General features: G+C 45.5%; 2 protein-coding genes across 8 annotated transcripts in view; both read left to right on the forward strand.

Moving 5' to 3' along the window:
* The window catches only part of LOC147018873 (uncharacterized), a 405,228-nt gene that overhangs the window by 186,773 nt on the left and 190,776 nt on the right, over positions 1-27,679 (forward strand). The window lies entirely within an intron of this gene.
* The window catches only part of SRRT (serrate, RNA effector molecule), a 57,158-nt gene that overhangs the window by 22,832 nt on the left and 6,647 nt on the right, over positions 1-27,679 (forward strand). For all 7 annotated transcript variants that reach the window (XM_085898989.1, XM_085898986.1, XM_085898985.1 and 4 more), the window contains 5 exons: positions 8,718-8,779; positions 9,959-10,037; positions 13,996-14,190; positions 17,826-17,987; positions 19,512-19,665. In XM_085898989.1, the coding sequence (XP_085755115.1) occupies positions 8,718-8,779; positions 9,959-10,037; positions 13,996-14,190; positions 17,826-17,987; positions 19,512-19,665 (652 nt within the window). The remainder of the gene's footprint in view (positions 1-8,717; positions 8,780-9,958; positions 10,038-13,995; positions 14,191-17,825; positions 17,988-19,511; positions 19,666-27,679) is intronic.

Genomic DNA, 27,679 nt, shown 5'->3' on the forward strand with positions numbered 1-27,679 from the left:
CACACCGCCACGCAATGCCTGATCCATGAAAACATGTCGGGCCCAATACATTTGAGATATCGTGATATATATATATATATATATATATATATATATATATATATATATATATATATATATATATATATATATATATATATATATATATATATATATATATATATATAGTAACGAATTCTGGCCCGTCCGGCGTGCGATCAGCCACGTAACTCGAATCGCGACGCGTCGCCCACCGGAACGGAAAATTCTTTCGTGACTCTCCTGGAACTACCACCAGGAGCCAGTCACGGGTGGGGGTTTAATCTCACCACGATCGTGCCAATTGCCCACCCGCGCAGGATAGGGTTGCTCGCCAAACTCGACCTACCTAAGTACCTGCGCGAGTGGTCGACCGGGCGATCGTACCTCGCCGCAGGTCGACTTTGGACACGAACTGCTTAAGCGGCTCGTTCCGTGCTGCAGGGACAACCGAGCGGAGTTATCCTCGACCTCGACGGTTCAGATTACTTATCGGGTGTTTCAACCCACTATCAATCCCTTACGTGATGCAAGATGGAACTTTCAAACAGAGGAAAGGACGCAACGAAACGGGATACAGTTTAAGAAGCAAGCACTTTTATTTCACACACATGCACGTATGTACAGCCATGCAATCAATGCGGGAAAAGCAAAAAGGAAAATGCAACCAAAGCAAAAGCACTACTACCGACTATAATTATTTACAACACTTAAACAATTATACTTGTCGGGACTCGGCGCCACATCATGCATTCAAAATAAACAGGAAAGACCTCCCCATAGGCAGGGAGGTAGACCGGGTCCGTGGACCAAATGTGCGCGGAACCTGGAGGAGCGGTCAGGTCCACGAGACCGAAAAGGTCTTACCCGCGTCCTCATGACGCGATGGCGGGCAAGCCGCAATGAACGCGCAGCTGCGCCCCGACTTTGTGCCCCTGGCGTGGTTGGTGAGCCCTCTTCGGCGTGCTCCGCGCCAGCACGGTTGGGGCGGCACCACGGTTAGGGTGGGGAATGAACGGGGCCACCGGCATTATCTCAGCGCGGATGGGGGGGGCGGAGGGGGGGGAATTGTTGATGCTCAGGGTCGAGCGAGGGGAATGGCTGGCTGGCTTGGTTGCTTGTGAGAGCGAAGGTGGCTCGATTCCAGCGACGAGACGACACCAACGACGAGAAAAGCGACCCCCACACTACTACTCTCAGTTTCACACAGACTCGCGTCTTTTATAGACGGGGGGAGGAGCCTGTATGCAGATTTTAGGATCAAAACGCGATTGGAGGCGGGGCCATGCCACCCTCTGTTCAGCCATTGGTGTGGCAAAAAGGGGCGTGAGCCTCTTTTGATCCGAATTCCTCTCCCGTAAAGAATCCACATTCATCGCGCTTGGAGGCAGGGCCATACCGCCTGACGCTCGCCCATTGGACGGAGGAAAAGGGGCGTGAAGCCTTCCTGATCCGAATTTCTCTCCCGGAAAGGCATCCATTGCACTCGCGGCTTGCCGCATTCGGCAGCAATCACTGAACGGCTTCGGACAGTACGACATTCGGTGTTGACTGGTGGTGGGGTCGATGGTTGTGGAAGGAGAAAGGCGAAGGTGGTGGGGGGTTTGCTGTGGTGGTTTGGTGGTTGGCGGGCGTCATTTGGGAATGGCGGTGAAGCGATATTTACGGGATGGAGTTGTGGAGGTAAAGAGGCAAAGGTGGTGGTGTTTGAGTTGTTGGCGGCTTAATAGTCCAAAATAACAATAGAGAAAGAAAAATGGCTAACTCAAAGCATCGCAGCCCGGATGAATCGCACATATTCCCTCTAAACAACAGGTGTGGGCTAACTACACATGAACTTATCGATATATCTCACCTGAGGACCCTTTATGATGTATTGCGAATTTCCACAGCCGTAACACTACCCCCTCCCCTTTTTACAGACTCGTTCCAAGTCGTCAAATTCTCATGTGCCATCATGTGTAGTTCTCCCCTAGTACGTTTTACCTTCGGATCCCTGAGTGCGACATTCAGTGTATTCGTGTCCCCAAAATAAATAACCTCTGGGCTGAGTAACTAACAAAACAAACCGACTCATTCAGAGGACTTAAATAAATTGGCGGCGCTAAGACATACATGCCGGGGGCATACTCATATTTGCAGTACATCTTAACCTTAACCTTACAAAATTTACACTAACCATGGCCCAGAATCAATGGACTCTGCAAAGAGAAAAGCAGTTCGCAGGGAGCCAGGCTGCTCGCATGCAGTCTCTGGCTCAGGCAATGCAGGTGACAGGGAATGTGGCGGGCTGCACACACGCAGTCCAAGGCCTCCCCTTTTGAAATGAACGCAGTGAACCACAACAGTGCATCGGCTGCACAAACGCAGTCTCCGTGCCAGCTCAAGTGGCACACGCAATGAACACAACGGATGGATGGATGGATGGTTGAATGGATGAATGGATGGACGCAAACACGGTGCACGGGCCGCCACTGCAGGCCCGTGTTGTTGCTGCCAACAGGGCAGTCCTCGCAAACTGCGCGACGATCCTGGCGCACATGGCAATGAACAAGGGGCGGGGAAATGCAAAACAGAACGGAGGCAAAAGATGACGAGGGCAGTAGGCATGGATGGCAAAGGTGGACACGCAAGGCATGGCATGACAAGGCCACTGTAGCAAAAACAGCCGGCAGTGAAGCTGACCGGCACAGGCCTTGTAGTAAAAACAGCCGGCAGACGATCGACCGGCACAGGCCTTGCAGCAACAGCCAGCAGAAGAAGTCGGCCGGCACCTTGCCTTGAGATGGAGGTTGGTGGAGGGAGTGCGGTGGTGCTGGCCACTCGGAAGGCGGGCTCGGACCAACCTACTGTCTCCCTCCCAACCTATCGCCTTTGCCTGTCGCTGTCCATACCCACCCCCTTAATTTGTCAAAACCCAATTTAGCCCCAACTTATTTTTATTTTTTTATTTTCACTTCCCCTCACTATAAATCGTCCTCTAACCCCCTTTATCGTCTTTGTTCGGCTAACCTATCCTGTCCTAGCCAACTCTCAACCCCTACGTTCCCTTCCCGGAGGGGAATAAGGGAGAGCTCGCGTCCTGTGTCGAGGCCCAACTCAAGCCTCAGGATGGCCTCCTCGGAGTTCAGCGATCTTTACCCAAAGTGGGTCCAGCGGCCCACAACGAGAGTGAAGGGATGGATGGTGTGGAGGGGTACACTTCCTATCTACCCTATCCATTTAACTTTTGAACTACCCCGGGGCTTTCAACAAGTGCCTCTCGCTTAAACTATTGGTTCTAACAACCAGGATTCCCGTCGCCTGTGTTGGTGTCCTTACAGTTTTGGGCCTTGCCCCCCAATTTTCCTTCCGTGCCCTCACACTGTCTCAAGGCTGGGACGCGTGGCTCCCTTGGCAGGCACTACCCTCTGCCGATTCCCCAACGACGGCACCCCCGGGCACGACACTGCCTCCGAGCCTACCAGCTCCCTAAACACCGGGGAGTGCCCTCCCTGGCGACTCCCTTGAAACGCTCACGTGGCAGGCTGGCGCCCCGGGCCCCTTTCCTGGGTGACCGTGCCCAATGCACTGCCCACGCGGCTAATGGCGCCCCAGGTCCCCACATCATGCGGGCACACCCGTGCCCACTACACTATCCCGGCCCCCCATGGGCCCTTGGCCTACCGCGGCCGACTAGCCCGGTGCCCGGGGTACCCACTCAGCGATACTCACCGTTCGCAGGCACGCTCCCAGCCCGTCAACAGGGATCCTGCACCCCTCCAAATAGGTATCGAGCCTACTTCCCCACCAACAGCTAAACGACTTCCATTTTGTCAATTTGACTAACCCAGCTAACTCAATCCACACTGACCCCGGGGTCCCTTGGACGGGAGTCACTCCTCCCCCCAATCACTCATCGCACCATGCATTCCACCTTCACTCCATTCACACAGACCTGCTGGCCTCACTCACTCACCAGGTACATTTCCCATTCCACACTTCTCAACTCACACATTGCTGAATCCTGCCATCCTGCTCACTACATCCCCTAACTACCTCGTGCTCCCTCGTCATCCCTTACACTACAGCACGTTCCTTTTAACCTACATAGCTAAGCTACGTCCCCACTACACACTCATTGTCAGTCATTGTCCTCAAAATGTCATTTTTCCAACTAAAATCTCAACTCACATACCTCTACCTAATCCATTCCACGGGCCCCATGAGGACTTACCCCAGCCCCATGAAGCCGGTCTAGCTAAGCTAACCCTTCCCCCTAACTAGTTGTATCCTGTGCCCAGGCCAAGGGGATCTTCCACCCCTTGCCCAGGGTATCCTGTTCACCCGAAGCGAAGCTTGCTTTTTTTTTTTTTCCCCCGCGCAGCACCAGCGCGGCAACTCGCAACCTGCGCTCTACTCTCCGTGACGTCATGGCATCTGTTCACACACCTCGTCCCTCTTGGACAGTACCATCCGGCAGGGATTCACCCTCCTGCCGGATTCCAACCATATGTGCAGCCATGACGTCACCCTGCGCATTACAAAAAAAAAACAAGCCTCGCGTTTCGAGGGGCTCCCCACACGAACACGTATGCTCTGCTCGTCAGAGCTTCACACACACGCTCGCGTGGAGAACCCATCCGGTCCAAATCCGTTGTCCTCGCCTAGCTTTTGTCCGTCCGCGGGATCAGCAACATTCACCGCTGGCGTTTCTGGACCGGGTTTCACTCCCGCAGGCACGCATGTGACGGCCTCGTGCGTTGCACGGCCCGAACCTCGCGCTCGCTGCTGGGTAAACCCGGCGCGGTCCCCAAAACAGCTATGGCCGCGACTCGGCCTTTGTCCATCCGTCACCATCGTCGTCTCTATTCCATCCACGCACACCTGCGTGTTACGACGCTCATACACCACTCCATTACATTCACACCGGGAGACGCAGCTGCATGTTCACTCATGCCCACAGTCATCTCCCTTACATACAGCGACCTCTCACATGCTGTCTCTCACACACCGTGCTTCACTAACGTGTACCATACCACTCACACACGCGGTGACACTCATGCGTGGTGTCTCACTCATACACTGGCTTCCACCCACACCTGGAGTGCTGGAAAGCACACACCCCGGCACACTCGTGACCACACCACTCACACACGGGGCGCACTCACACCTTTCACCACACACACCGGGACCACACTCGTAAATACACTGGCGAATCGTGTCCCCACAAGGGTTCCCGGGGCCTCTATACCCCCCAAGCTCTGCGTGCACTCGTTCACCTCACTCATCCCCTCCACCTCGTGAAGCATGACCGAACCCACCTGGTAGAGATCAGCTTCAAGGGAGAATAGTGTCTCCCTCTGTTCCCGAAGGAGGCCATCCAGCTGCTCGCACCAGGTCCCTAAACAGTCCGCCAGCTCCCCCTCATGGTCCTCCACTACCTCAATGTGTGTGTGCTCGTCCCCAACCTCGTCCTTACCGTGCAGTCTCTTCTCTATTTTTTTCTGTTTCTTTCTGGCTCCTTTTTCCTTCCCATCTGAGTCGTTCTTCCTCTCTGCACCCCATTAGCTGTTCGTTCTCCCTCTGGAGCTTCTCAATCTTCGTTGACTCCAATCTTGCTCTCCGTTTTAGTTGTTCAATTTCAAACTCGTATAGTTTTTTTTTCTCTCCCACTGTTCCTCCTGCTCTTCATTTTCCAATCTCATTGTTTCTTTCAATTGGCTCATTTCCTTCCTGTGTTTCATTCTCTCACTATCTCCTCGTACTCCAGCCTTGCCTTTTCTTTCAATTGGTCAACCTCAGCTTCATGTTCTTTTTGTTTTCTATCCCATTGTTCTTCTTGTTCTTCCCTCTCCAATCTCGTTGTCTCCTTCAATTGACTGATTTCTCCTTCCTGCTTCATTCCTTACTCCTTCACCTTCTCCTCGTACTCCAACCTATTTTTTTTCTTTTGTCGTTCAGTTTCAAATTCATACTCTTTCAGTTTTTTATTCCACTGTCTCTCTTGTTCCTCATTCTGCAATCTCGTTATTTCCTTCAATTGACTGATTTCTTTCTCCTGTCTCATTCGTTCTTCCATCATTACTCTTTCTTGCATCTCATTCTTTACTCTGACCTTCGCTTCCAGCTGTTCGATCTGTACAGTGTGGTTCCTTAACGTTTCATTTTTTGCTGTCGTTCTTTCTTCTTTCACCATCCTCAACTCGTTTTGTAATTCCGTCTCTGTTTTGGTGTTTCTGTAACTCAGAAGCTTTCTTTTCTAATTATGTCCTCATCTCCACACACTCCGACTTTGCTTTGGCTTCTAACTGTTCGATCTGTACAGTGTGGTTTCTTAATGTTTCATTCTCCGCTGTCGTTCTTTCCTCTTTCAACGTCCTCAGCTCGTTTTGTAATTCTGTCTCTTTGTTTTCATGTTCCAGTATCTCATAAACTTTTTTTCCATTTTTCCTCTCTCTGTCTCTGTTCCTCCTTACTTATTTCATCCCTTTTCTTGCTCATCTCATCCCTTTCCTTTCTCATCTCCGTATACTCCAACTTTGCTTTTTTTTTCAATTGTTCCTTATCTTCCCGGTCTCTTTTTACCTTCTCTTCTAGTTTTCCATGCCATTTCTTATTTCTTTCTATTGTTCTTTCCAGGCTTTCTTTGTCCTGATTGCCTGATCTTACCTCTTCCTTTAGTTGCTCTACTTCCAAATTGTGTTTCCGTTTTTACTCTTCTAACTTTTTTTTCCATTCTTCCTCCAATTGTTTCCGAAGCCTGCCAATGTCCGCCTGCCTCGCCTGTTAGGGTTAGGGTTGTAATGTAATGCGCAGGGTGAAAGAGAGCATGAAAAGTCCATGCTCAGAATATGGGGTTTTGACCCTTTCTGTCTGAACCTCTCCAAACCGTGGGTCCACAACCTTGGCCGTGGGTCCGTTGACAACAAACAACACCGTTACTATCTCAGCGCGGATGGGAAGGGGGAATTGTTGATGCTCAGGGTCAAGCGAGGGGAATGGCTGGCTGGCTTGGTCGCTTGTGAGAGCGAAGGTGGCTCGATTCCAGCGACGAGACGAGACGACACCAACGACGAGAAAAGCGACCCCCACACTACTACTCTCAGTTTCACACAGACTCGCGTCTTTTATAGACGGGGGGAGGAGCCTGTATGCAGATTTTAGGATCAAAACGTGATTGGAGGCGGGGCCACGCCACCCTCTGTTCAGCCATTGGTGTGGCAAAAAGGGGCGTGAGCCTCTTTTGATCCGATTTCCTCTCCCGTAAAGAATCCACATTCATGGCGCTTAGAGGCGGGGCCATACCACCCCACGCTCGCCCATTGGACGGAGGAAAAGGGGCGTGAAGCCTTCCTGATCCGAATTTCTCTCCCGTAAAGAATCCACATTCATCGCGCTTGGAGGCGGGGCCATACCGCCCGACGCTCGCCCATTGGACGGAGGAAAAGGGGCGTGAAGCCTTCCTGATCCGAATTTCTCTCCCGTAAAGGCATCCATTGCACTCTTGGCTTGTTGCGTTCGGCAGCAATCACCAAACGGCTTCGGACAGTACGACGTGCGGTGGGGTCTGGTTGTGGAAGGAGAAAGGCGAAGGTGGTGGGGGGTTTGCTGTGGTGGTTTGGTGGTTGGCGGGCGTCGTTTGGGAATGGTGGTGAAGCGATGTTTGCGGGATGGAGTTGTGGAGGTAAAGAGACAAAGGTGGTGGTGTTTGAGTTGTTGGCGGCTTAATGGTCCAAAATAACAATAGAGAAAGAAAAATGGCTAACTCAAAACGTCGCAGCCCGGATGAATCACACATATTCCCTCTAAACAACAGGTGTGGGCTAACTACACATGAACTTATCAATATATCGCACCTGAGGACCCTTTATGATGTATTGCGAATTTCCACAGCCGTAACAATATATATAGCCCTATCTCTCAATGGTGAAGAATCACTTTTAAAATTCTAGCAGTCGGATCCGGATCCAGATCTTCACCAAAATCGAAAGAGTTCATCCTTGTCACACACCCAATTTCATCCGAATCTGTCCACAACTTTTTGAAATATCCCACACATAAACAAACAAACAAACCAGACAAAGAAACAAACACACAGACAGGCGTACAAGCATAACCTCCTTCCACCTTCGGTGGTGGAGGTAATAATATGCACAAACCATCTCATTAATATTCATGACCCTGGAAGTACCGTAGCTGGCGATGCTTGTGAGAGTCAGGGAGGAATCAACACCTCGATTGTTCTGACTGGCTGGCAGTTTTGCGAACTACTGGATTGATTTTGCTTCTTCTTATACTCTACATCGTTCACCTGTATTACATCCTTTCCAGCGACTTTTCACACCAATGAAAATTGGCAAGTTCTTCCAAATGTTAAATACAACTCAATAAGTTTACTCTTTTCGAGTAACATTGGTACATGAAAACAATTTCACACCTCTGTTAGCTAATGGGTTGTGTCGAGAAAAGAGGAGATGATCCTAACTTTTGAGGGAAATATTTTGGATCTTTGAAAAAGTGCGATTGCATATTTACATCACAAACAGGTGCATCTCCTTTTGAAATGAACGGTGGTACACAAAATGTATCTTTTTCAAATGTAACAAGTTGAATTCAGTCGTGACAGAATTGCTCAATGATTGCATGAATGTTTCGTTTATTAAACTTGTGGATTGGTTTTGTTTTTGCCTTGTAACGGATGCATCTTTTGTGCACAGCTTTGTCGGCAGTACCCTGGCTTCATTCGCGTCGCTCTGTCGGAACCTCAACCTGATGGCAGGTATTCAACGAGGCATCTCGTGTGTGTGTGTGTGTGTGTGTGCGTGTGTGCATGCGTGCGTGCACGCGCGCGCACCTTTCTGTCCGGCCAGTGTACGTACACACAATGGCTACTTTTTATGTTGCAACAGAATGCTCAAGCAGATGGTGTAAGGAGATACCCATGGATTTTGGGTTCCACCTTTCCCCCTACCACCACCTAACTTTTCAAATTTGTTCCTGCACACATACGAGTCTGATCGGTCCATATCTTGAGCAGTAATAAACTAACATCTCTGAGAGGGTTCGGAACCATCTTCAGATCTCCCTATGGTTGACTGGCAGTTATTGATGGGGTTATATTTGATCAGCTTCATGATATATCCAAAAGTGCTAGAATAAAATATCAGGAAAACCAAACTTGCTTCTCGGTCTCATTTTTATTTTTTTTGATAATTAAAAACCGACATTAATAATCATAAATTTCACACCAACAAACTAGATGCATTTCCATTCCATATTGCAGGAACACCTTCCTTGGACAGCAACGTTCCAAGGTAGCTCTTCGATGGTACAGTTGCATGTGAAACAGTCAGAACAGTTGTCGCAACTACAGATAGCACATAACTTAACACTACATTAAAACAGCAAAAAAGTTTGGTTAGTGAGGTTGAATAGCCAGGTTGACTGACTGGACGCAGCTTAGGCTGTGGATCTACTGATGGGGACCCACGGCCAAGGTTGTGGACCCACAGTTTGGAGAGGTTCAGACAGAAAGGGTCAAAACCTCGATAAAGAACAGAGCCCAGCTCATGATCTGGGTAGTTGGAAAATTTGTCAATTGCTTCGTAGTTAATCTGGTTCTTGCTTTAGGTAAACAACTGGTTTAACATTTGCAATTAAGATAAGTTGTGTGCAGGGTGTTGTAGAAATGGTATAATTGGCAACATCAGTTGCCACTGCACCATCCTTTAAATGTTAATATATAATGTTTCAGGAATAGCCATTACTGTTCAATCGATGATTGAATTTCTGAGGAACAGACACAAGTGTTTGTGTGTGTACGTGTATATTCTGGCTTTAGTTTATGGTGATGGGTGTGGTGCAGCAGTTCAGTCACCATTCGACTGAAGAGGTGTGATCATGTTAGGAACCTGACTGTGGTAGTAGTTGACCATGTTCCTTTGTGATTCCTTCTAAGGTTTTACCGGAGAGCTTGGGTCACGTTTGAGCGAAACGTCAACATTAAGGAAATCTGCTGGAGCTTGCAGAATATCAGGGTAAAATTCCCATCTTTTGAACTTGTGATTCCGGAATAATGTGTGTTCATTTTGAACTACAGTCTTTTATTTTTTCAGTCAAAGAAAGTGTGTGTGTATAAATGTGCACCAAAGGCAGGGATCATACGGTGTGACATTTTGTGACATTTGACAAAAGCCATAAAAACTGCGACATTCTGTGACAAAACAGATTTTATGTGACAAAATGTGACAAACTAGGTGTTCATGTGACAGTGTTGAGAGAATTGTGGCAAATTTGACAAGAAAGTTTTGTTCGCGCCAGCGTTGTACCAGATATATCACGATGACTATCCTTCTAGAGCAAACTTTTTATCAGTGGTCACCATCAGCACAGTGAGAGGTAAGATCAACACACATTCTCACGTCAAGTTTTGTTCATTTTTGCGCTTTGTTTATCACTTATACCGCAGACTTCTTTGCATTAACACTGTTCAGTTAATAATACTTTTTGCTTCCACTGGAACGGGAAACTCCGGGATCTAAAAGGGTTCTTGGTTACAAGTATTCCTTTTTAGAAAGGAATGATATCAAACTGGACAAGAGTGATGTACGATGCTGTATGTAACCATGTTAATTAGAGACCTGACCGTCAGCCCCGCAGCTATTTCATCACTACGCCTCCTGCCATTCGATGCTGAACATTTGCGCTTGTTGTGCAGATTCCTGGACTAAAAACATGTATGTTAGATGTCTGATGCCAAATGCATGGAAATTAAGGACCACAACATAAAATTGCTCAGATTAATCTGGGACCGAAATTGGACGACCGTCTAGTCTCGGTTCCAGCCTACGTGTGTAAGGGCTTTAGATGGAACGGTCGTCCTCGAAAAGTGGGGACATTACCTAGTAATAGTACAAAGCAGGAAATAGAGATGCATTATGAAATTAGGAGCATTTTTGTGGTCCTTGAATTCCAATGATGTTTTGTGCTCAGAATTTGCTTTATTAGACGATGTTAGTCTGCTGCTAACATGTTTCGTTAATTTCTGCACAACAACGCCCAGACTGATGTTTTTCATCAATAACACGAAAGAACATATCGATTGAACAATAATTGCTGAACATTATTATGGGTGCTACACTTCATTTGTGGTTGAAGTACACTATATGACCACAGTCACCACATATAATTATTTTGTCAGGCCTCACGAGGGTTTGTTTTTTTTCAGCTGTCGATCATGAGTAAAAGGAACACCGCCTTCAAAATGTCCATGTTGGATGGGGAGGACTCCAATCAAGACCCAATACAAATCTGGGCGAAACCCCACGACAATCACTCCATCCGCTGTCTTCTTTGTCAGGAGATCGTGAGCATTGCTCAGAGGGGGATGGACCAGCTTATCCGTCATTCCAAGACTGGTACACATATCAAGCGAAGACAAAACAATTTGGGTGATGATCGAAAATTGAAGCGACTAGTGGATACGCAGAGGAATATACAGACCTGTTTTGCTAGTGGCAGCGCGGGTGCTGACGATGGACGGGAAGACTGGCAAAAGCGGAGCTTAAATAACAATGTGACCTATGCGGAAACAATGTGGTGTGCCAATGTTTCAGTGAATAATTTGTCCTTTAGACTCTCAGATTCTATGATCGCTCTGTTTCCTCGCATGTTTCCTGACCCGAAGATCACGAAGGAGTTCCAATGCGCTTCAGACAAGACAGCGTACATAGTTTCGTATGGAATGGGGCCGTATATGCATACTCTAATTGAAAATGAAATTAGGAACTTTGCTCCAGCATACAGTATTCAGGCTGATGAGGCAACAACTGCTAAACATTGGAGACAGTTCGATGTGATCATCCGTTACTGGCCAGCAAAGAGTGATCGTGTTCGTGTAGAACATCTGGAGTCATTTGAGATGGGTCATGCTGATGCTACTAAACTCAAGGACAACATTGTTCGATCTCTCAGCGGTCTGTACCATGACAAGTTGTTGCAAATTTCCTCCGATGGACCGAATGTCATGAAATCTCTGCAGAAAAAGGCTATGGAAGAGATCAATCCGAAAATGATCAATATTGGCACGTGCAACTTGCACAAAAGCCACAACGCCTTTTCGAGTGCATTCAAAAAATTTGGCTCTGAGATCGAATCTATAGGTATTGACGTATTCTATCTTTTCAAATACTCAGCTGCTAGGAGAGAAGACGAGGCTGTGCAGAAATCCAAGGGCATTAAAGGACATGTCTTTCTCCACCATGTGTCTTCGCGATGGAAGACGTCACAGAAAGACTGATGGAGCAACTTCCGGCTTTGACAGAGTATTTTCTCAGAACTCTTACTGACAAAGAAAGGGAGAACGACAGAATCAAGAGGATCTGCGGTGTTTTGAGTAACAATCTTCTCAAGTGTGAACTGCTATTCATGAAATCCATCCTGTCCATGTTCAACCGTTTCAATAAGTTGATACAGAGCGAGGGCCCGCTCATCCACATTCTCTACGATGAAATTAACACACTGATCCTATCGCTGCTGCGACGCACCCTGACCGAAGGAGCTATTGGTCGAAAGACTAGAAAGCAACTTGGAAGCATCGATCTAACGAATCGCGATGTCTGGCTTCCAAAAGTGAACATCGGAGAAGCGGCTTCATGGGAGATAAAAGCCATGAGAGAATCCAAAAGGATATCCGAGGGGAGTTATCTGGATTTCTTCAAGAGAGCCAAACTGTTTTATTCAGAGGCGATCGGTAAACTCCTCAAAACATTCCCAATGGACAACCAGCTCTTGCATGACCTACAAATTCTTCATCCTTTAGCTCGGCAGTCAGAATCAGCTAAGCAAGCCATCAAGCGCGTTGCCGTTGGCATCAAATTGTTCTCGAGAGATAAAATTGATGCAGCATCTGATGAGTGGTTGGAGTACTCGAGCAAGAGCATACCGGAAGACTGGTACACTGATAATCCACAGGTCAGCACTTCCGAAGACGAAGATTCGGATGAGGACAACACCGACGCCAATGCGGGAAATGTCAATGGAAGAGTTGATGTGTACTGGTACAGAGTCGGCAATATGAAAAGACCTAGTGGTCAGTTGAAATACGCCAATCTGATGACATTGGTTTGGATAGCCCTCACATTGAATCATGGCAATGCCGATATTGAGAGGGGGTTCAGTAAGAACAAACTATTGCTCACATCTCATCGCACCTGGCTCACTATGCCTCACATCAATGGACTGCGGACAGGAAATTCAGATATGAAGAGATTTGATAACGAACCACAGATGCTGCCTTATTCGGAGGAACTGATATCAAACACTCGGAAAGCAAGGTCGGCGTATATGACGCGAATTGAACGGGATAGACGGGCCACAAAACGACCAGCGGAAGCAGCTGCTCCGAACGATTCTCAGCAGGAGGGTCAAATTCTGGCCAAGAAAAGGCGGGCTGAAGCATTGTTGGTGGAGGGCATGACGATGCTCGATAATGCAGTGAAGGGAGAATCTGAGAACTTAGTCACCAAAGTTGCGGCTGCGAATGCTACCGTCCAGAATGCCAAAAAATGCTAGATGGGGCCAATAAAGAACTGAATAACCTGAAGAAAAAGAAATAGCACTTTCCTCCCTAGCTTTCCGATGGACTGGTACCCCGGTATTACAGAATGAGCGATGTGGAATTACGAGAATGTTGAGTTGTTTGGAATTAAAAGAATGTTAAAAAGTGATCCTGGCTTGTCCAATCTGTGCGTCTAAAACTCCAAAATATAGGTGACAAAACGATTTTTGTGTGACGTGACAAAATGTGACAGACTGGAAATTGCCCGTATGATCCCTGCAAAGGCTATTTCACATGATTTTCACTTGGTCTTCCGACGGGATGCTTAAAGGGTAAACACGTGGCAAACTTCCTGGTGGAGAATATACAAGAAAAGAATATGGAATCGTAATTCTGTTTATTCAATGGGATATGTATGTCTACATACTCACGCACAGCTTCGAGACTGCGAGCTGAGCCCCGTGGTGAACCGTGACCTGGCACGGCGCGTGCGCAGCGCGTCGACTGTGACGCAGCACCGTCCGGTCGTGCGCAATGACATCCGCCTGAGCGCAAAGCTCATCCAGGCGCTGGATCAGAAAGCACAGCTGTGGACTGGCGCCCAGATTGGCAAGGACGGTGACCTTGTGCAGGTGGGACTGCAAGAACGTTCGATCTCGGCTTTGTTTTCTGGTTCCTCCATTGGACATTGAATGAATCATTTGTTCATTTACCATTCATCATGTCCCTGAAACATGATGTGCTGCATTCTTTTTAAAATGTCTTTTACATCTTTTGGAAACCTGTTAAATTTTTATCTTTGCGGTCAAATTTTATTTGAGAGGAATTTTAGAAATCGGTTTGAGGATAAAAATGACACCCCAAAAAAATATTTCAGCCCCAAACTCAAAGTTCCAGAAATGCCAAATGTCAGCATAACCATGAAAAATAGTGTTTGTGAAAATCCCATTCCTCATAGATTTTACCATTTCCTCATCAAGACCAACTATGAAAGTCAGTTTTTTCAAATAAACTCTTTAGTTATGCATTGCCACATGAATGGAATTCTCATCTATCAAGACTTTGTGCACTTGATGTGATTAGGTCACGTACACCACCACATTGGCTATCAGGCTGACTCTGGCAATCGAGCAAAATGCGTTGTTGTCGTCGTCGAATAACGAATGATGTCGGAGTCGGATTTAGTTACTGGTCAAAATATGCTCAAACCCTCAATTCAGTTGCCACCACCCCCCGGTTATGATTCAAGACTGTGGATAATCTTCTTCTTCCTCACTTCCCTTTATAAGGGGTGAGGCTGAATTGCACCAAGCTTCTGCCCTGCCTTGAGCATGATACTCCTCCACTTCCCTCTGTCCTCAGCCAACTCTCTCGACTCTCCAAACACCCCCACCATATTAATATCCCTCCTCACACAATCTTACCATTTCAACCATGGCCTACCTATTTTCCTTATGCCTTGCTCCCTCAACCTGTCCGCTTTCTCTGCCATTCTCTCCTCCTTCATCCATACCAATTGTCCAGCTCACTTCACAGCTTTCTACCAATCTCCCTGTCAAGCTTATCTGCACACCAATCTCATTCTTCAGATCATCCATCCTCCTTCTATCCAACCTCTTCACTCCCACAATCCTCCTGACCCAGTTGTTCTCAGAAACCTACAGCCTCTGTCATCTCTCTGTCAGTGCCACCCTTTCTAGACTGTAAAGGTAGGCCAGCATTACACAAGACACTGGAACTTTCCCTTTCAATTCTCTTGATATCTTTCTGTCTGCCATCAATCCCTCCATACTCCTCCATGCATTCACACTCACTTGTATCCTGATCTGCACTCATGCCTCCAAACTACCATCCTCCATCACTTTTCCTCCAAGAAGCTCAAACCTGCTTCCCTGTCTGATCTCCTACCCCTCTAACCTGATACTAATTTCCTTTCTCTTCTGCCTGACCCACATTACCGCATTCTTCTCCATACTCATCTTCAATCCATGTTTCTAGAATTCCCCTTTCCACTCCCCTAATACCTCCTGCATCTCCTGCTTACTGTCCGCCATAACAGCTAAATCGTCCACATAAAACTTCTTCCCCAGAATACCCTTCATTTTTACCTTCCTATGTACCAGCTCCATCACCATGATAAATATGAGTGGGCTGAGAGTGCTTTCCTGCCTCAACCGATGTTCATGCTGAACTCATCCGGCATCCTAGGACCAACGAAAACTCTTCCCTTCATTCCCTTGTACATCCCTTCCACCAACTTAACTTCTGCTTCTGGCACTCATCCATCTCAGTGTCGCCATCACCATCTTTCTCCAGACAGTATCGTAGGTTCACCCCAGTTGTTCTTTGCCCATCTCCCTCTCCACACACTTCCTGATCCTCCTGTTCAGAATCCTCTCCATTAGCTTAATGGCCTGACTTGGAAGAGTAATGCCTCTGTACCTCCCCAGCTCCTGTACATCATCCTTTCTTTTCCACGTTGGCAAAATTATCCCTGTCCTCCAATCTTCCGGAATCTAACCCTCTCTCATAATCTATTCAACAGCCTCTTTGTCCAACTGACTCCAACTTCTCCCACTGAAACTAGCATCTCTGTACGTACCTCATCAATGCCTGGAGGTCGTACCTTCATCTTCTTTCATGCTGTCCACCCCTCCTGCTCTGTGATCTCCACTAATTCCTCTTTCCCCTCTACATAACACAGTAGCTCCAGCTTGCTGTTGCTTGCTCCTTGTTCAACAGCTCCTTGAAATAGCCTTCCCATACCTTCAATACTGCCCCCTCTCTGTCACTAGCTTCCCTTCACCCCCCTTAATTACCGTCCCCCACTTCACGTCCTTACCGTCCCCACCCCTGTCACAAGCCAATTTATAGATCACCTTCTTCGTACCATCCTCTTCTAACTTGCTGTACATCCCTGCTTCCAAATCATTCCTAGCCTTATCCCTATCTCCTTAATGCTTTCTTTTGCCCATACAAGGGCATCAACTCTGCACCCGCTTGTCCCCCTTTATCCTTGAACTTCTCTGTCCAATTCCAAACCTCCTCCTCCTTGCTGACTTCCTTCACTACTTAATCTGTCCACCATACCTGGTTTCTATTCCTTGAAGATGTACCCTTTTCTGATGTTCTTTCACATAAAATTTCTTCATTTTCCCCAATGACTTCTTCCCATCCAAACCTTCGGCTTCTTCGCTAAGTTCCTCATGCTTGGCCCTCACCCGATAACTGTACTCTTCAGTGACATTGTCATCCACTTTGTCATCTTCTGACCCCTGCTCTTTATTTCCTTCCTTTTCTGCATGTGTACAACAAACACCACAGGCTTGTGGTGGATGGTGACATGCTCTCCCACCACTGCCTTACATTCCTTGATCATCCACCTGTTGCTTTCTAACTACCAACAAATCCAGTTCCGTTTTGTGCTGTCCACTCCTGAAAGTAATCTTGTGGTTGTCCTGCTTCGGGAAGAAAAACATTTATCGCCACCAGCTCCATCAGCTTTCGACCCTCTCTATTCCTCGTTCCCCATCCAAATGTATAAAGCTCATTCCTCTTCACCTGGCTCTGCTACTCCCACATGCATGTTGAAGTCTCCCACAATGAACAGCAAAACCTCCATCTCAACCATTCCCATCGTCCTCTCCAGTGTGTTGCTGAACTCCTTCTCTGCCTCAATCTTTTCTGGCTGTGGTCCATATATCGACATAACACACACCTTTTGCCTCCGTATCACCAACCATGCCATAACTATCAATCCCTCTAATCTTTCCACTTTGACCACCTTCTTGCTGATCTCTTCCAATGCCATTTCTTCTTCCATGCCCTCCTGTGTGAAACAACTTGTAACCTCCTACCAATGCCCTCACCTCCCCTTTCCATCTGGTCTCCTGATCACACAACACTTCCAACCTCCTCCTCTGCATCATCTCTACCACTTTGACTCCTCTCCCCTCCATTGATCCCACATTCAGATTACCTAACCAGACCTCATATCTGAATCGCTGTGCACTTGCCAGAGCTAGTACCATTGCAGTTTGGGACGTTCTGATGATCAAAGCTATTCTTTGAAATTGGAATCGATAGAGCGGGGCAGGCAGATTACCCCATCCCTGAAACATTTTTGTTGAGCCATCTGCGGTTTTAAAGCAATCCAAGAATGACGTGACAATTCCCCTTGAGACTAACTCGGTTTCCTAAGGTTTATTATCCACATCCTAATTACTGCTGCCTTTAGTAATTGCAGGTGTTGTTACCCTTTCTGCAGGCATTTTCCTCCCAGAACCCCGTTCTGAAGAACATTACAGACTATTTGATCGAGGAAGTGAGTGCGGAGGAGGATGAGCTTCTGGGAAACACCATCCAGGGTGATTCTGAGCAGGATGGAAACACTGACATGCCTTTAGAACGTGATGAGAAACTCCTGAAGGTAGCTGTTTTGGGGTAAAAAAAAAAAAATCGGCTCTGTGGGTTTTCTTACCAATGTCCACCTGAGAAGTGACCTTGATTGCTGGGGTAGTTGGACATGTGGAATTGACTAATGGTTGTCACCTGACAATACCCAATTGATACAAAAGGAAATTGGTATGTATTATCTATACCTGTACATTTTTCATGGAAAACCCCAAATCTTGTCACCAAACTCCTTGTGTTTGGACATTGTGGATCGAGTTTGGGGGCACCCGAAGGCAAATAAAATGTTTCTTATTAGATACGAGCATGGGTACCCAGCATTGCTTGGTGCTGTTCTAATCCTGTTGGTATTTTGAAGAGATAATTAACAAAAATTATGCATATACAGGTAGTGGACAAAATAATGGAAACACCGATGTAAAGAAAGTTTGACGAGTAAGTCGATCAACTCACCTGTTTGATGGAGGTGGGAAACGCTGTCTCCGGTGTCGTTCCAGAATATCCCATAAATGCTTGATTGGGTTCAGATCTGGTGACTGAGAAGGCCATAACATATGGTTAACATCAGTGTCATCAGTCATGCTTCTCAAACCATTGGGTGACCACATGTGAATGGGGGCAAGGGGGGTCTCCTCTTGCAACCACGCCAGCCATAATTATAGGCAACCAGGCCTGTGCAGCATTTTTATACATGACCCTAAGCATGCTGGGATGTTATTTGCTTAATTAACACGTGGGCCACACCTGTGTAGAAGCCGTTGCATGGTGTCCCTCATTTACCCAGGTGTTTCCATTTTTTTGTCAACTTTTGTATATGCCTGTATATGCCACACAGTCAAACCTGTATATGCCACAGCAGCTGCAGCATCAAAAACATGAGGTTTTTTCCATCAAAGTTGCTGAACTGCTTAATAACTTTGTATTAATGTTAAACATAGATTGCATGTGATGTTTACAAGTAGCTTTCTGTAGATCACATAAGCAATCTCACTGTGTTTCACTGGGATTTCCAATATGCAAGTCATCAGCAAGTTCTTCTAAACCTCAACAATGTCACATTTAATGGGGGCTAGAACCTGTAGCATCTGCGAAACCTAAGGTATCAAAAAAAGACACGTGTTGGGATTATCTAGGTAACACAAGCTGTGTGTATGGTTGTAAGTGGTCACATGGGATATCCATTAAAATTGGTTGATTTCACATGGATTGATGCTCCTGGAATGTGCCTTAATGCTTTAGCTTGTCCTAAGGTGATGATATATCACCGATGAAGTCTGATACTTCCCAGCAGTACACTCCACATCAAATTTTATGACTTCACTGACACCTCAGCTGCCCACGACTTTACCATATACTCGGAGTGTCACATTTCAAAATTTTGTTCAGTTATTCATTCTCTGGTTCTTTGCTCCAAATCCCTGTGTCTCTATTATTTTTTGGCAATGGAACGCGCCATTATACACCACCCAAGTTAATGAACATTCATTGGGACCGGTAGGCGACATGTATTGAAAAGCAATTCTCGCTCTTGTTCCTTTAGGTTTTGGACAGGCTTATCTTGTACCTGCGCATTGTGCATTCTGTTGATTACTACAATGCATGTGAATATCCCAATGAGGACGAGATGCCCAGCCGATGCGGCATGATCCACGTCCGAGGCCCTGCCTCGACTGGCCGTATTACACAAAATGAAGGTGAGGTTTCTTAAAACATTAATGTATGGTGTTCACATGCATGCAATTCCTGACCACATACAAAGCTTTTGTCCACAGCCTGCTGGAGTACTGCTCTCTCCTCTGGGCTGGTGCTCCCGCCTCTCATCTTTCTCAGCTTCACGCTGTAGAAACCAAGGCATTTAGGATCATTGGTATCTCCCATGATGAGGCTGTCTTTGGGCTTCTCTCATGGCAGGCAGGTCAGTGGTCTTTCTGTCTTCCACCGTCTCCTCTCCCTCCCCTCCCCCTTTGCTCTCTCTGAGATATGTACCCCCCATATTCCTGCAGGGCACTCAAGGTCCGCCAGCAACCTTCTTTTGCTAAAACTACCAAAATCAAGAATCACTGCTCACCTTCACTCTTTCATTCCTCTGTTTTCCTGCCTTTGCAGCAAACTCACACACTCTCTTCAATCCCACTCTTCCCTCCAGGTCTTCATAACAGCTGTTCACCACCATCTCTTATCTTCCCCATCCAAACCACGATATTTTCTACCCCCGTTAATCAACCTAAAACTCACCTCCTTCAAATTCCCTGCTTTCCTTCCTGAAAGTCCCTGTGGTGTCCATCTTGTTTACCCTGTGTACCCCACCCATCCCTCTCCATGCCACAGATCTCCTGCTGTCTCTGTTCCCCACTTTTTTTCTTCACTCTTCCACCTCTCTTGTCTATTGCGCCCCTTGTATGTTGTGTGTGTTAGCTCTCATACGAGCCTCGACAGTGTATCCAAAAAATAACTAGCATCCTCTACAACAAAATATATTTTTCTCTGTTTAATTCCATGTCTGAGTAAGTGCATACGCATTGCACCATTTTGCCATTACTTTGGATTTGGCTCAAATTGTTTACATTTGTCCAAAGTCTTTCATGAACAAGTTGGTCAAGCGGGACGTCGTACTGAAGCCTGCAGTATTTAAAAACTTTTCCCGGGTGTCAGTGATAACTTGCATATTCTTTATCGAAAGATCTTTAACGTTCACCATGTAATTCCAGAAGACGGGTCCTCATCTTAGCATCCATCCGAGACGGCATACTTTGTGATGAGACGCCCTACCAGTTGAATCCTGAATCTGAGAGTTTGTAATCTGGCTGAGGATCAAGCCCAGAGGGAATGTAAGATGGCAGAAGAGCTCGAGGATTGAGACAAACATCCTGTCTTCACTATATGAGATGGTGTCAAACTGTCTGTGATGAAGAGGAGAAGGGAGTCTGTTCCTGTGCTTCAGCTTCTGAAGTAGGATGCTAATGTTGCTTGGAGGTAGGAAGATGGGAGTTGTGAAAGAGTGAGTAGGAGGGTGAGAAGGAAGGGGGAGTGAGGGAGGAAACAAACTCCTCATCTGTTCCACAGTTATCCCAGTTCTGATCTTGTAGATATGAACCAGCAAGGATGTAGTTAGTTGTCATCTGTGTGCTGAGCTCTTCATCTCCAAACTATGGATGACCATGAGTGCCACAAGTATTTAGCATCTGATTGTTTGAAATGCAAGAAAATGTAATTTTTTTATCAGTTTGGTTGAGAGTTTTCATTGAGTATAGCATTTTATTCCCTTTTTAGGTCATCTCTTCAAGCATGACCTAATAATATGGGTGTCGATGTACTTCGATCCATCCGTCCGTTCACAATGAAGTTGAAGCGGGAGATCTGTTCATTAGTGATCCTAATAGAGGTCGATGAGACGCACAATATGGTATGACTTTCAAGGTCACGAGGCTTTTGAAGTTGCGAAAATGACGATTTTCAAATTCTATCTCCTCTGCCATTTCTCAAGCGATCTTGAATTTGATTGTAGCATATGAATCTATGGGACAATATCTAAATTTGGTCGTGACGGATTTTAGAATTTCGCTTTCGTTTTCGCGTCACGTAACTTCAAAGTTTGCAAAAACTGCCCTACCTTCAGGAGGCTATATATTCTCTACTGGGCATGGTAAAAGTTAGTGAATGGTGTCATTGCATAGCAGCTGACCTTGTCTTTCATGTCCATTCGAAAGAATACCGATATCTTCGAATACGTACACGTCACGTGACTTTGAATTTTGCGAAAACTGCTTCATGTAGTTGCAAAATGACGATTTTCAAAATCTATCTCCTCCTACATTTCTTAAGTTATCTTGAATTTGATTGTGGCAAATGAAACTATGGGACAATATCTAGATTTGGTCGGGCCGGATTTTCGATATTCGCTTTCGTTTTCGCGTCACGTGACTTCAAAGTTGGTCAAAAATCCCTCCTGACCCGAGAACACTACACCCTAGTTTCTCGCTGAGATGACCGTCACTCCCGCACGGGTGTATTTTTAATAAGTGCCCCGTATCCTACATGTCGAAGTAAGATTCAGAGCAGGAATATCCAGCAGTAAGAGAATCGAGGATACAGGTGAGATGAGTTAGATAAATTGCTCACATCATTCCTCTCAAAGTTTATATGTAAGGTATGGTGATAGAAAATCTCATGCAGAACTGTGTCGATTTCTTCACATCTGAAGATAATAGAATAGGCCTTTTGCGGGGAAATTGCCATGGCAGCACTTCATGGTAAAGAAGGTCTTCAGAGCCTCTATAAACATGGCCCATTGTTAAGTCTATTTTGTGTGCATTCCCCCTCCATCCCCTGGTTCACCTTAAATAGCCTGACAACTGACTCATCGAAACAAGGTTGAATATCTTCACTCAGTGTTTGCCTCCAAAATCATGCAATTCCTCCCTCTTCCTCTTCCTCTTCCTCTTCCTCTTTCTCTCTAAGGTCGACAAAGTCCTGACTAGCCTGGTCTCCTTAGCCTGTCCTTCACATTCTACCATCTCCTGTCTGCTTGGAAGACAGCCAACATCACTCCCAGACACAAGAAGTACAAAAACAGATCCTATCAGGTTCACGCTGGTTAGCTTGCTTCCAATTATAAGCAAAGCCATAGAATCAATCATTGCAGCTTACTTTACCTTTCCTTTTTTTCAAATAGTCGGACACCTGTTCCTTGTTTACATTAATGGCAGAAAGGCAGAAAGAAAGGCATCTTCCTGAGGCAGAAAGAAACTGTCTTTGCTTCTTTGCAGACGACTCACCATTCTACGCCGTATGATACCACATCTCACCAACAGGCTGGCAGTAGCTCTTTACACCCTCTGCCAACCTGGAATGGGTTACATGCTGGTCTGACACTTGGAAGATGTCATTCAATTCAGATAAATTTCACATTCTTACCCTGCCTCAGGAAGGAATGACTTATTAACCCCACTTTTCTATTTTTACGATAAACCACTGGAATAAGTTTAGTCACTTGAACTTCCGGTCATCACCATTAGCCCCAACCTCTCCTCTGTAGAATGTATATCAAATCTGGCCGAGAAAAGGCAGCTGCATGTTGGGCATTCTTAGTCATGCCACGTGCTTCCTTGGTAAATATGAACTTCTCTCAACTGATAAAGCCTTCGTCCATAGTTCAATAGAGTACTGCTCTTCCCTATGGGTTGATGCCCATGCTGCACACCTGTTTCTTCGACGCTGTCAAATCCAAAGCTCAACATATCATTGGCATCTCAGACAAGCAGAAACCCAGGTCCATTGGTTTCATTAGAAGATGGCAGGCGGTGATTTTCAGCGCCTATTTCTGCTCTAACCACCGCTTACTCCGAACAATAAAAATATACAAAAAAATCTGTTGTTAAATATGACGAACATACCATGATGTACAGTGCTGTCATTAAACGGATTTGGTTTTACTCCTGCCCCATGCTCTGTGTGCCCCCACTGTTGGTGGAGCCAGTCCTGTCTTTTGTAAATTCTATGCCTTCTCCAGATGCCTCACTGTCGTTTGTCATGAAAAACGCCTATCCAATCTTTTGAGGACAAGGGCGTAGTACAGTACTGTTACTGCGAGAGTGATGTCTTCCTAAAAGATGGCGTCACTGGTACCCAGGGTGCTCTGGAAGTAGTGCTGCACCCAAACCCGAGTTTCTAAACTCAAATTTGACAAGTTTCGTTTCTGAGCCAAGTCCGAATCAAGCCGGGTTTCGCTGTCAACTCGGAAACAAACTGATATATCCCTGTCACATGGAATTAAATAATTGCAGTATTTTGCGAATGTGTGTGGTATAAATTGCATTATTGTATGAATGGGGACGATTCGAATGGTCAAATTGTTCCTCTTTGTGAATTTCGAAACAAAATGTTGTCGTAATCGAGCACTGTGAGTCTGCAACGCTTGCCTGTCTAGCTAGCTCTGTTAGCCATGAGCTGGGGGGCATGTTCCATTAGCCAGTGTCACACTTACTGCGGTCATTGTCAGTTTTACTCGTACCTCTTGTGACAACAACTTTGCCAAACAAATTGATTGTGTTTGCAGTGGCTATAGAGAATAGGAAGGGGAAAAGAAAGAAATGTTGAGACAGGAAGAGGAGCTCCCCACCCCCCTGCCAAGCTTATCTATGGACCTGCCATTGTCAATTTTGGCAAGGGAGGTGGAAGGGTTTTGCATGTTGTCGATGTTAAATAATTAGAATGAAAGTTGCAAGGAACAATAAAGTGGCTTTCAAAGTGGCTGATACAGAACGGCTGGCTTTGAAACTGATCGCAAGCCGCTTGCTAACAGAACACACCCCAGGTCTCATGACGTGACGAGCTCTTGGTTAACTCTGATCAGCAGTGGTGGTGGTTGTTTGTGTGCTCCTTCCATGTATTTTTTTCTATTCCTTTGAGAAATATAATTCTGTGTGCTCTTTCCATGCCCTTCTAAATTAAAAAGGATTACTGCTTTCGTAGAATATTCAATGTTTCCGCTTGAACTGCTGCGTGAAGAATCCATTACCGCTTCTTCGTCTTCAAACTTGGAGCAAGGCTTTTGAAACGGGCAACTTTCTGATTAAACAAACTGATTTTTGTTCTTGGTAAATCGATTGTTAGCTTTCCAACCAAGTAAATTGATTATCAAACACAATATTGCAACCAAGTAAATCGCTTTCCAACCAAGTAAACCACTGTAGTTGGATTCAAGATTGCATAACCTTTCCAATGGTAACATTTTCAAATTATTCCACGACATCAGAAACCCTTTGGGACGAAGCATGCCTGAGAAACTCGGTTACTTTCAGACAACATATAGGATGAAAGGAATGGAACTAAACTTTGCACGATCACGTAATTAATTGATCGCGATTTTTACGTGCAGTGCAGTTGTCAAGTTGCACATAACCCAGATGTGAAAACTGGGATTATCGCATGACTACACCTACTTTCCCATACCCTGATGTCGTGATAATTTTCCTGCATAGGATGTCATTATATTGCAATGCGAGCAGTGCTGTGACCAGCTGGACCTGCCAATGCAGCTTAAATTGAGGCCTTGTGTCCCCCATGCGATCAATTTATATATTTTTGACTGGCTCTTGCATGATCCCTGGTCATGTTGAAAAAAAATTTTTTTTTAGAGAAACTTATCCTATCCGGGACCCGGTAAATGCTTGCCAAAATTCGCGAGCCAGATCTGAACCGAGTTTTTACTCCTGAGTTCCAGCACTATCTGGAAGTGATATCACTTCCCCAAGCTCATTGGTTTTGTCTGAAGTTAAGACCAGTGTTGTCTAATTTATTTGTCTCCATGCGTAGATCTAGTAATACTAATTATATATTGTCATACTCTACGAGCATTAGATGCTGTAAATAATTTTTTAACGATGTCATATATTTGAGTTGCATGTAATAGTTTGCAAGATTGTACATAACCAAAATACATTCAACTTTAACCCTGGAGGCTTTCGGCTTTAGTTGAAAACAATTGAAAGGTAAGTAATTTCAACGGTCCAGAAATGTAGGCATTATGTTTCTTAAAATGCTGTTGTGTAAAACACATGGCCAGGATGACGTGACCTACGCCACAAAATTGGGCCGTCTGTTTTCTTTCAGTCCGGGCTTGGGCCACGGAATTTAAAGTACATTTTTGTTTCAATAAATATGGGTAAAACACCCATTGTGCTACATGTACAGCTTTAATGAGCAATATTTCACGCCAGTATTTAATTAAACGCCAGCATTTTAATTTCCACCGACAGCTTGCGCTCGGGTGGATAACCACAGGCCAATGAAGGGGGAAAAAATACTCTTTGTATACCCGCCTGGGTTATTTCTACAGTTCTTGGACCGCCTTTCACTTTAATAATCACAAAGCTATGTTGATTTTAAAAAGAACTGAAATTAAATTCCAACTTGCAGTTTCATAAACTGACAAACGATTGAACTATTGTTCCCGGATAACAAATTATGCTGATGATACGTATGCTAAAATTTGACTTTTTGTCTTTATCAATCCCATTCCTCGTCATGGATGGAAGGTCCATTGCCTTGAATATATCTGACTGTTACAGACATTGACAACAGTGAGCAAGGGTGGAAACTGTGTCGAGTTATGCACGACAATCCAGATTTGACCGGTCACCTTGTGAATATATTGGTGATCTATTAAGATCAAATGCTTTCTATCCAATTTCTGTTGCTAATAGTACAATGTATTCTTTGGCATAATCGTGCAGACAGTTGAAGCACATCTTTCTCTCCAGGAAATCAAATATAAACCTTCAAAGCATTCAACTTACTACTGCCTGCTGAGTACACATTGTTTTGTGTTTCCTTTAATTATTGATCGGGTTGCATAATTTTTATCAAGCAATCACATCTTGAAAACGTTTGACTGTTAGGAATTAGCTAAAAGGCATAATTTTCCATTGCATTAATATGAAACATTACCTGGCTAGACCACTTTAAAAAGTGGAGTTTTTAATCGTCAAAATATGCTGAGATTTCCTCTCCAAGCTTCCAGACACAAGCAACATCTCCAGGGTTGGGGGAGAGACTTTCGGCCCCCACCCCCCAGCAATTGGTGATTAATCTGTAACCAACTACTTTCTTTGAATCACCACTTTCTTCGAATCGTCTCCTACTTTCAAAAAAAGAAGAAACCATGCAGGTCCAGTTACTCTCTCATTGCAGACCGGTTGATGGCATATTTGTCTTGTCCTGCCTCTCTTCGGGTCTTGTTCCTTCTACTCTTCCATCCTTGGGATTCTCTCCCTCCACACAATATGTGCATTCTTTCAGTAATGCCTTCCTAGTGAAACTCCCAATCTTGCTGTTCACCTTCACCCCTTTGTTTCTTTCTTCTCCTGCTTGTGGAAACTCTTTATTCGATGTATTCAATCCCACTCTTCCCTCTAGGACTTGCAGTTGTCAGCATTCCACCAACTCAGGTCATCCTCCATACATACCTGTCCCTTTTCTATCTTCAATACTCTCTCCCTCACCTTCCTTTCCCTGACATCTTCTGTATTATTGCAAGTTGCTGCATTTACTTCCCTCTTCTTTTTTGTTTTCTTGATTGTCCATTTCCTTACTTGTTGTGTGCAACTGTTGCACAGCTGTTTCCGCTGAGGTGATGGATGTTAGAAAGTCAAAACACTGACACTCTTTCATGAGCCCAGATTCTGGATACAATAAAGTAATGTTTGTCAGTGGTGAGTGTGAACACTTGCACAGCAAAACGGTGTCTACTTGTACCAGCTTGAATGCAGGTGGTGAAACATAGGTCCACCGATGTTGACAAAAGACTGCACTATTGATGTAATGAGATGCTCAAGAGCCAATAGGTTTATCGCAAAAATCTTCCTGGACCAGCAGACCTCTCCATCAAATAAGTTCCTGATCAATGATGTCAGCAAAGATAGGAATGATTTGGACATGTGCTAAGAATGAAATATGATGACAGCATTGTCATGGAAGCCCGAAGGAAGAAGGAAAGTGGGATGTCCTATAACATCCTGGAGAACACTGGAAAACAAAATAAAGAGAAAGGATGGAGATCATGGAATGAAGCCTGACCGAAAGCCAGACGGAGGGAAGACTGGATGGTACACACTGTAGCCTTATCACTTGGCCCAAAGAGGATAGTTAATGATATGATGTAAGCAATAATTGGAAAAAAAGAAAGTAAAATTAAGCAACACAACATTG

Source organism: Eptatretus burgeri, chromosome 10, assembly GCF_056783735.1.
Source record: "Eptatretus burgeri isolate ZD-2024b chromosome 10, Ebu_testis_v1, whole genome shotgun sequence".
In the NCBI taxonomy this organism is placed as follows: Eukaryota; Metazoa; Chordata; class Myxini; order Myxiniformes; family Myxinidae; genus Eptatretus; species Eptatretus burgeri.